The 10,438-nt window shown below is 30.9% G+C and overlaps 1 protein-coding gene and 1 long non-coding RNA gene across 2 annotated transcripts; one reads left to right on the forward strand and one right to left on the reverse strand.

Annotated features, from left to right (window-relative positions):
- LOC108460213 (shaggy-related protein kinase eta-like) lies at positions 1 to 4,098 on the forward strand. The gene is made up of 12 exons (XM_017759624.2): positions 1 to 409; positions 918 to 995; positions 1,108 to 1,167; positions 1,250 to 1,522; positions 1,597 to 1,671; positions 1,744 to 1,800; positions 2,360 to 2,500; positions 2,605 to 2,655; positions 2,737 to 2,832; positions 3,157 to 3,240; positions 3,405 to 3,506; positions 3,601 to 4,098. The coding sequence occupies exons 1-12, from the start codon at positions 395 to 397 to the stop codon at positions 3,697 to 3,699; spliced, it is 1,131 nt and encodes a 376-aa protein (XP_017615113.1). The 5' UTR covers positions 1 to 394; the 3' UTR covers positions 3,700 to 4,098.
- A 5,108-nt stretch (positions 4,099 to 9,206) lies between these two features.
- LOC128280612 (uncharacterized) lies at positions 9,207 to 9,995 on the reverse strand. The gene is made up of 2 exons (XR_008270703.1): positions 9,676 to 9,995; positions 9,207 to 9,435 (listed from the first exon to the last, which is right to left on the reverse strand). It is a non-coding gene; the product is annotated as an uncharacterized LOC128280612 (long non-coding RNA).
- Between the last annotated feature and the right edge of the window lie 443 nt (positions 9,996 to 10,438).

Here is a 10,438-nt window from a genome sequence, read left to right on the forward strand (position 1 = left end):
AACGGAAGGGAGGAATGACGGAAAACGTTAAAGCTGCATAACGATTAAAAAAAAAGCGTCGGCGATTAATTTATTTCAATTTTATCTGTTTTTCTCCAAAATTTTCCTTCTGGGGAAAATTTCAAATCTCGTCCTTAATAGTTAGATAAGAATTCAAAGGGCTGCTTGGTAAGTTTAGGAAAAATAAAAATGGAGAGAAGAAAATAGAAAGCAGAGACAGAAGACCAAGAAGAAACGGAAGAAAATAAATATAAGGAAAGCAGAGAGGGGTAAATTGGAGGGAGAGGTGGAATCACATGCGCATTAGTTCACTGTCGTTCTCCTGGGTCCTCGTTTAGCTTAGCTTGTTCTATTTCTTGTTAATCATCATCATCATATACCTTTTTTTTTCGTCATGGCTGACGATAAGGTAAACTCTCTTCTCTCTTTTTTTTTTTTTCCATTTTTTTTCTGATATCGGAATTCGGAACTGGATCTTCGATTTTTTTGGTGAATATTTTGTTCATGCTTATTATTAGAGCTTCTTTTTTTTTCCTTTAGTTATGAAACGTAATATTATTTTTTCTTACGGCGTTGTTGATTATGCTAATCGAGGAACCCTAGATGATGAGATTTGGCTATGTATTTGTTCGATCTGTCTGTGATCACTTCTCTGCATTTTTGTAGTTATGAGCTTTTAATTATTTTTCTTTTGTGGTTTTATGTTTGATTTTTGGCTTAGATTAAAAGTTCTCGGATCAAAGTGAACATTGTAGCTTAAATTGTTTAATGGATTTGGCTATAATATTCATTTCTTTTTGGTGTTCATAACTTTTCTTAGGGAAAAGCTGGTTCTTTTGGATCTTCAGTTTCTGTTTTTTTCTCCTTAAAAGTCTCATATCTCTTATTTTCTTACCGTGAATTTCTTAATTTATCAGGAAATCTCGGCCCCTGTTGTTGATACTGGTCACATCATTTCCACCACGATTGGAGGCAAAAATGGAGAGCCTAAACAGGCATGTATCACTCATTGGGTTACCAACTTTCATAAATGTTCAAATTATGCTTTAGCTATAAGCTTTTTGTTTTACTTGGGTTTTCATGTTTTCTATGTCTTGATTATTGTAGACCATCAGTTATATGGCAGAGCGCGTAGTCGGCACCGGATCTTTTGGGATTGTTTTCCAGGTACTGAGACATAGTTAGACTGTAGTGGAAATCCAATGGTACGTTGTTGATATCTAACATGCTGGTGCATCTACTTCTTCAGGCAAAATGCTTGGAAACAGGAGAGACTGTGGCTATAAAAAAGGTTCTGCAAGACAGAAGATATAAAAATCGTGAACTGCAGTTGATGCGTGTGCTGGATCATCCAAATGTGATTACCTTGAAGCATTGTTTCTTTTCCACGACAACTAAAAATGAGCTTTTTCTTAACTTGGTTATGGAATATGTACCGGAGAGCATGTATAGGGTTTTGAAACATTACAGCAGTGCAAATCAAAGAATGCCGCTTATATATGTTAAACTTTACACATACCAGGTGCGCATAGTAGTCTTTTCCATTCTTGGTTTATTGCACAATTTTCTTTATTCTAATTAGACGAAGTTTTACAGATATTCAGGGGGCTTGCATACCTCCACAGTGTTGTTGGAGTTTGCCATAGGGATTTGAAGCCTCAAAATGTTTTGGTACTTTTTTTACTGATGATTTTTTGTAGACTGTTTTGAATATGTTATTAAGGTAATTTTGGCCTTTTACAGGTTGATCCTTTGACTCACCAAGTTAAGATATGTGATTTTGGAAGTGCAAAAGTGCTTGTAAGTTAGCTCACTCTATTTTTCAATGTCTCTTCCTTTCAATTTTGTTGGGTCCATAAGCTTCTAATACTAAAATAGGATTTTGGTTCTGCATTATGTGAATGTTTTCTTCTGATCGTAATTTGTAAAGCATTTTCATGTGTTATCATCTGCTATTTTCAAGATCAAGGGTGCAAGCTGCTACTCTTGCAATTATTTGCAAAATTTGCATTGTGACAATACAATTCAGTGACTACTTACTGTTGATTCATGATTGTGCAAACTACTGAAACTTGTTTTAACTTTTTTATCTTCATTTGTATCATCTTAAATACTATAAATACGGAATCTAAGCTACCTTTTCAAGCTTAGCCCTCTTGAAAGAGGCACTTCCCTTGTTAGAGTTGCCCCTTTCATTTAGCTTCCTTTCTGGCCTCTTTGTGGTGTGAAGAGATGAAAAGGATTGGATTGGATTAAGATTATTTTAGATAAAAGAGTACTATTAGCATGCTTATGGTCCTCTTTTGCTCGTATTTTTCTCTTAAAACTTTATACTTACTATTAATTTACTTTCAATCAGGTCAAAGGTGAAGCTAACATTTCATACATATGTTCGCGTTTCTATCGGGCTCCAGAACTTATCTTTGGCGCGACAGAATACACAACCTCAATTGATATCTGGTCAGCTGGTTGTATTCTAGCTGAACTATTGCTGGGCCAGGTTTGCCTCTTCCTTTTTTTTTCTTTATTTATTAGTTTGATATATCATACCTACCAATCTTTTAGTTTCTATGGTCCTTGATGCCTTTTTCTTTTCTTGTGTAGCCGTTGTTTCCCGGAGAGAATGCTGTGGGCCAGCTTGTAGAGATTATTAAGGTATGATTTGCTTTGCAATGCTTGATGTTGTGCATTTTATAGATTGTACCATCTGTCTGCTCATTACATCTTTTCCTCCAGGTCCTAGGTACTCCTACTAGGGAAGAAATTCGCTGTATGAATCCCAATTACACGGATTTTAGGTTTCCACAGATGAAAGCGCATCCGTGGCATAAGGTAAATACCTTTTTCTTGTACTTTTTTAAATTTGTCACTGAAATGATTGGTGTAGAGACGCATTATTTTTGTAATGCCTTCAGAATATCTTTCTCATGAATGTCTGCTTCTTTTCTTTTTTTTTTAAATAAAAATACAAAATTCTTGAATATCTTCTTTTTGGTACAAGGTCAATTTACAAATTGTGGGAGTGAGAATTACATCAACAGGGTTTGGACCCTAGTCATTTGGGTCTCAACACGGAGCTTTAACCACTGCTCCCTTATACTGTTGACAGAATTCTTGAATATCTTGAATTATGTTTTACTTGACTTATGTTTTTAGGTTTTTCACAAAAGGATGCCTCCCGAAGCTATTGATCTTACTTCACGACTGTTGCAATACTCACCTAGTCTTCGCTGTACAGCTGTGAGTTCTGAGTGTCTTCCACTTTTGATGAGTGATATTTCCATTTTAGTCTGGGAAAATATGCACAAATTATTCAATTATCATTTCGCTTCTTCCAATATTTATGTTTTAGTAATAACCATCCCCAGTCTCATGTTTCTGTAATCTGCCTTTTGCTACGACAGCTTGAAGCATGTGCGCATCCCTTCTTTGATGAGCTGCGAGAACCTAATGCTCGCCTACCAAATGGTCGACCTTTACCGTCACTCTTTAACTTCAAACAGGAAGTATGTTTCTGAACTAAACACCATTCCAACATTCTTTTCCTTCGTACAAAGATGTCAGTTTCTCAATGAATCAACGGGTTTCTTTTGGCTACAGTTATCTGGGGCTTCACCGGAGCTGATTAACAAGTTGATTCCGGATCATGTGAAACGGCAGATAGGGCTCCAACAGTTCATGCATCCAGCCGGAACATAAAACTTCAAAACTGATGTAAGACTGAGTATCTCCTAGTCAACACAGGACACAAAGGAAAGTACTATCGTTGGATAACCACCACCGATCTGAGCCTGTCTCAGCGGCATGTAAGTCTCAGGCCAGCCTCCCTTGCTCCTTTATTCTATGAATATTAGCTGTTTGTGAAAATGCGTTTGTTATATGTACATGTAAACATGTTTGATAGTAAAAGATGAAGACTTTAAGGTGAAAAAGACCATAAAAGGGTGCTAGTGGGGGGAAAAGTACCGATAGAAATGGCCCAAAGATAGGCTTTAGAATGGTTCTTGTGTTTTTTAGTTATTGTGGTAGCTGACTTCAAATGGCAGACAATTTATTGTTACTGTTAGTGTGCAAAGTAATATTATTACTCTTTTCTAATACTGGAATAAGAAACTAAACCGGCCAGTCAGATTGGTTGAATAAAAAAACTGATGGTTTCTATAAGAATAGGGTCCTATCAAAAAATCAGTCCAACTGGTAAAGGTTGAATTGAAGATTATGTGATCCAAGTTAAATAAATTCGTTGAAGTTGGAATCGGATTATTTTCAACTTTGAATTTCAATAAATCTAATTTCGGTACAGCCTTTCCATTCTATTACTTCTGTATTCTGTTTCCACAGGGTAGTTAGTTGGTTCCTCGAGGTCATTTAGTATTCATTTGAAGGGTTACTATTAGTTGCAAAGAAGGGTTAAGAATTTTATTTATTTATTTTTAGATTTTTAAATATAATTCAACTATCTAAAGGATATTTGTTATCATCAAACCTCGGCCTGTGGAATTTTTATTTTTATTTATTGCAAGTGGAATAGAAAACAAAAGGTTAATATATTATTTGATACTCGAGTTTCACACTTGTTTTTAGTATGGTTTTTGTATTTTTCTTATCCAATTTGGTACCTGTATTTGACAAAAGTTATATATTTTGGTACTGAAAGATAACTATGTGTGTTCACTTTTAGTGTTTAATTAGAGTTTTTAATTGTTAATATTATTAGGCTTGATTTTTCATGATTTTGTTAATAGAATAAGTTTAGTGTTAATTGTGAATTTGTTTAGTTTTGAGTTGAATTTGTCAAATATAGTTTGATAGATATGATTTAATTGAATTTTAGAATTGATTTGATGAAAGTTTATTATTAATATTATTAATTAATTATAAATTTTATCAATTTAATTCTAAAATCCAATTAAGATTAAAAATAACATTTTTTGTCCAATACAAGTGCTACTTGGGACAAGGTATCACATTATATACAAATTATATATCAAACCATAAAAAAACTAGACAAAAGTGTTTAAGATGTCTTTTTAATTTATTTTCATTTTACAATGATATATGGGAACATTGCTAAACTCACCGTGTGTAGAATATATTATATTATAATAGGTTACCTGCTTAATATTCTTCCATTGAAATAACTGACCAAGTCCATATGTTCAAAGTAAAATAATATTTTATAATGTAAAATATAATAAATTTTATTATATTTAAATTCTTAAATGGAAATGCAAAATGATTAAATGATTTTTTAGGAAGTGATAAATATAGTTGTGAGTATTTTATTATCTTTTAACATAATTTATAAATCCAAAATAAATTTAGAAAGTTTATCACAATCCATCGAATTTCAATTTAAAACACTTTTTTTTTGTATTTGAAAACAATTTTTATGAATATATTTTTATATAACTTTTTCCCGTTTTAATTAAGTTTTTAAGTATTTTAATTTCACATAAAACTTCTAATATTTTTAAAGTATTATTATTAGAGAAATTATAAATTTTAAAGGAATTAAGGTGTAATTTTATTTTTATTTTTAATAATTTCACAACTTTTAAAGGAATATTATATCAAAAAATTGACGGTCAGGGCACCAGTACCCTTGGCGGTGTCAGTTCCTGACTATGTCCTAAAGTGAATATACATTTGGAGAAAAACAAAATAATAAAAATAATTTGGTTTTGCTCTTAGTACTTATATTTTTAAACATTTAAATCTTTTTTATTTTTTTACTTTTAATTTCAAGAATTTATTTTTACTTAATTTAATAGTTAAAATTTAATTTTTAATAATAATTAGACCTAATTATAAGTTGTATTGAGTCATGTAAAATTTTAAAATCGTTTATTACGTTTAAATTTACTCAACTCAGAAAATTGAATTTAAAATTTTATTTAAATCCAACTTAAATTAAAAATGTTAACCCAGACCAGGCTTGGATTAACTGTTGCAACCTCAGGGCCCAAGATATTGCTCCCAAACTGGTGGACATGTCACGCATGCTCTCTTTTATTTGGCCATGTGGATTTTAATATATTAGTAAAAATACTAGTATATAGACATTTGCAGTCTAGACCTGTCATGCTTCTCTTGATGTTATATATTGCTTTCCTCTTTTAATTTAAAACCAAAATTAATTTTTTTATTTATTTGCTTAGATATATTAGCAAATGCCAGTTGTGGACAACCAGCTCTGCTTTTAGTTTCAGATTAATTATATTTTTTTCTTTTTCAAGATAGTATTTTTTATACCATGATCCAGATAGTAATTAGCTGAGAGCAAAAACATTGCATGATGAGGAACATGCATATAAATATATAAAACATAAAAAAATTAGAAAAGATTGTAGTTGCAGTAAAAACCATAAGTTGTTGTCAGCAATGCAGTTCTATGATTGGGGGGTTTTTGTTGGCTAAATTCTTCTGGCATAGAGGGAAAAAAATAAAAGAAAGTATATGCATGTGATTTGTGTTGGGTCAGCGACAAAAAAATTTACTTGATGCTTGGGCGATTTAAAAAATAGATATTATTTTTTAGATTTATATTTTTATTCAAATCGTTTTACTTTTTAAGCAAATTTTCAAACTTAAATAGGTAACTTAATCCATGGTATTTTAAAAAAGAAAATCTCATAATTTCAAAATTAAATTTTTATTTACATATTTGTCCTTTCACTTGCATCATATTAGCCATGCAAGTAAATTTTTTAAATGTAGTATAATTTTAATTTAACGAAAATATTTTAATAATATTATTTGTTGAGCTTCAATTCTTAAATAAAAGAAAAAGTAAAAAGATTACATTTTTGAAATTAAAGGCAAAACAATTAAATTACAAATGTGCGAACAACATGTAAGACCTAAGCAATAAGGATAACCCTACCCAATCACATCAAGTTACATACCAAACTTAATAAATCACTTAGGGTCCTTAGCGTTTAGCTAAGATTATAACATCCCTTTTTAGTTTTTAGGTATTCAATTCAACCCTTTATAAACAAACTTTTTAGTTTTGCCTCCCAAATTTCTTAAATTTTATATTGGCCCACCCAATAATAAATTGTTGGTTTCGCCTCTTGAAGCTCTCATGTTGAATAATAAACTTATCAATCAAAATATGACATCTAACCTATAAGTGTTCCCTTTAAATACTTCTTCATACCGGAGGAATCAATCTTTCTTCTACTACTTCTCTCTTGACTATGCCTCTTGAATTTCTTTACAATTTTGTCACTTGTTAACTCTTGGCCTATAAGGTGAACCATCTTTTATCTCCTCACCACATTCTTGTATCAACAATTGATACTGTGAGCAAATGTAACATGATTCACTCAAACTCAAATAGAATTTCAAAATTTTAAACTTGTCAAAAACTAGACTATCAATTTGCATTTTTTTTCCTTTTTTTATTAGTCTTCGATTTGAATATGTATATAATATTTATACCATGATAGTGGTTTTCTTATACCAAACTAGCTGGTAACTAAGGGTTAAATTAGGTATATATATCATTTTTTAAAAAAATATTTAAGTGATTAGCTCAATTTTTGGGATATTTACAGGAATAAGTTGATTTTGGAGAGAGAAAGCAAAAAGGTGTCTAGCTATACACGCTTTCAATCACTTTTTTAATAAATTATTTTTTTGGTCGGATGGTTAAATGTTAATATTTTTATCCTTAAGTTTCAGGTTTGATTTCTCTCTTACTCACATTTGTATTTTTATTTCATGTTACTTCAAGCTCTTTTTTTTAATTAATATTTTTATCATATTAGCTCCTTTGGGTAGAGATGGTTAGATAATTGCAATTACATCCTTGAGTCCTAAGTTCAATTATTTTTATAAGCATATTGATGTATTTTTTACTTCATGTTGTTTCAAACTTTTTTAATTAATGTTTTTAATTAATAAATATATTATTTTCAAGTTTTTATTTTTAATTAATAACTCTTTAATTTATAAAATCAAATAATTATTGCAAATATCATTATTTTTAGTATTATATGTTTTTTGTATGTGTATTTGAAATATTTCACATATAAACTTAATGATATTTGAAATAATTAATTGAAATTTATATTTACTAAAAATAATGATATTTATAATAATTATTTGATTTTATAAATAAAATAATTATTAATAATTAAAAGATGAATTAAAAATAAAAAAAAACATTAATATGCTTATAAAAATAAGTGAACTTAGAATTCAAAGATGTAATCACAATTATCTAACCGAAGGAGTTAATATGTTAAAAAAAAACTTAAAGTAACATGAAATAAAAATACAAATGTGAATTTGAGAAAAATCAAACCCAAAACTTTAGAATAAAAACAATAACATTTAATCATCTAACAAAAAATAATTTATTAAAAATTCAGAAGATTGGACACATTTTCGGCCCGTAAACATCTCAAAATTTGACCTAATCAGTCAAATATTTTTTTAAAACGAAATATATGCGTAAATTAGGTGCAAACCATTATTTAAACCCAAAGTTAAACCACATAAAATAATGTAATCCCATAGGCTAAGTTTTGAAGTTTAGTTTGTATACATAGGCTAACTTGAGTTAGCAGAGAGATCAGAAAGAAGCAGAAGCAGAAGCAGAAGCAGAAGCAAAAGCAGGTGTTGACTTTGACTAGCCCACCCTCGGTCTATTTATTTACACTTCAAAACCTATTTTCTTCGTCATCAATTAATGCCATGGTTCAAAGAATTCGGCTTCCTTCATTCTTCTTCTTTGAATTTGATTTAGCTTTAATACTTCAAAATCCAGTTTTAAAAATGAAGCTGGATTAAACTAAGTGAATTTTTAACATTTAATTTTAAGTAAAACTCTAATTTTTTGTGATTTAAATTTAACTTAATAACAAAATATTAAAATATATTTATTTATTACTTGTTGTCGCTACTTCGCTACCATCGCTATCATTACCTCACCTGCATAAATGGTTGCCAACACTTGATTATATGAAGGTTTGTAGACGTGACATGTGAAAACAAAGAGTTATGACTTTTCTTACGTGAGGAGCATGTGATACGTCACTTGCAAAGTACCCCCATCATATCATCGCTTAGCTAGAGGCTAAATGCTTCTTAGGTGACTAACCATGATTAGACTTGTAATAACTCAATTTGCTCGGGCCCAAATTACAAACAAAGAAAAGGCCCAAATAGAATCAGATAAACAAAACCAAAAATAAATGATAAAATCCATTAAAGTCCAGTCCATTTACAACCTATGCCAAACCCAATTTACAAATACAAGCCCAAGTATAAAAGAGCCCAACAAAATTACACAGTCCAATTGGCCCAAAACTTTAAAAAATTTTCCGTTTCTCCTTTGCCAAATCACCCACACCTCGTCTTGAGGTTCGTCTGCAAGCTTGCACCGAAATGGAAAAATCCCTTCTCCGCCTCCGTCAACGCCTGCAAACAAGCAAAAAAGGGGAAAGCAAAAACAAAGCAAATAAACAGTAGAAAATAGTAGCAAACCTTTTGTATTCAGCTATAAAACCGTAAAAAGAATCAAATTGTGACACACGAAAAAAAAGCAATTAAAAACATATTAGAATTTTAAAAGGTGAGATTTTTATTTTTTCTTTTATTTTTATTTTTTTGAATATGTTATTTGTGCATATAGAACAATAATAAGACTAAAGATCTTACTGAAGATATTGTCGACGCCGTGTGGTCCTTTCCATCAATTTGAGGGACCTGGAAACCCATTAGGGTTCCGCCGAATGCCCCATCGGCGAAAGGCTAAACCTTTCGATTTCTTCCCCGGGATGAACACAGGTTAGATTTTATAGGGCTTTAGAGCCCAAACCTAGGTTTCTATTCGGAAAAAAATGCCTCTTTCTCTCTCACGCCATCGTGGATGGGGGCGCTGTCACCGTTGCTGGTGGCCATCACGGTGGTCCGGACCATTGGCCGACCTTAGGGCCTGGTGTAGAGAAAAGGGAGAGCTTTTGGTTTTTTTTTTAAATAAGGTTGAAATGAAAATTTTGAACAAAATTGATTTAAATAGCAGTGTGAAACGATGCTGTTTCACCTTGGCCATTTAAGTGCCAAAATGGCGCTGCTTTTTAGTGATGTTTTAATTCGGTCCCATTTCTTTTTTAATTTGCTCCTAAAATTTCGGTTTGTTTTATTTACATCCTCTAGGAAACGACGCGTTTAGAGGGCTTGGGATAATTACCTAGTCGGTCCCCCTTCATTTTGTTCGCGTTCCATTTGGATCCTTATGTTGTTTTATTATTTATTTTATTCGGATTTATACTTTAAATTTTGTCTCAATTTCAATTCGGCCCTTTACTCAATTAATTTAATCTTTTTATATTTGTTTTATTTGTTTATTTATTTATTTATTTTAAAAAATGGGAACCTTAATTCGATATATTTATTTATTTGTTCATTATTCTTTTATGTC

Source organism: Gossypium arboreum, chromosome 9 (assembly GCF_025698485.1).
Source record: "Gossypium arboreum isolate Shixiya-1 chromosome 9, ASM2569848v2, whole genome shotgun sequence".
Lineage (NCBI taxonomy): Eukaryota > Viridiplantae > Streptophyta > Magnoliopsida > Malvales > Malvaceae > Gossypium > Gossypium arboreum.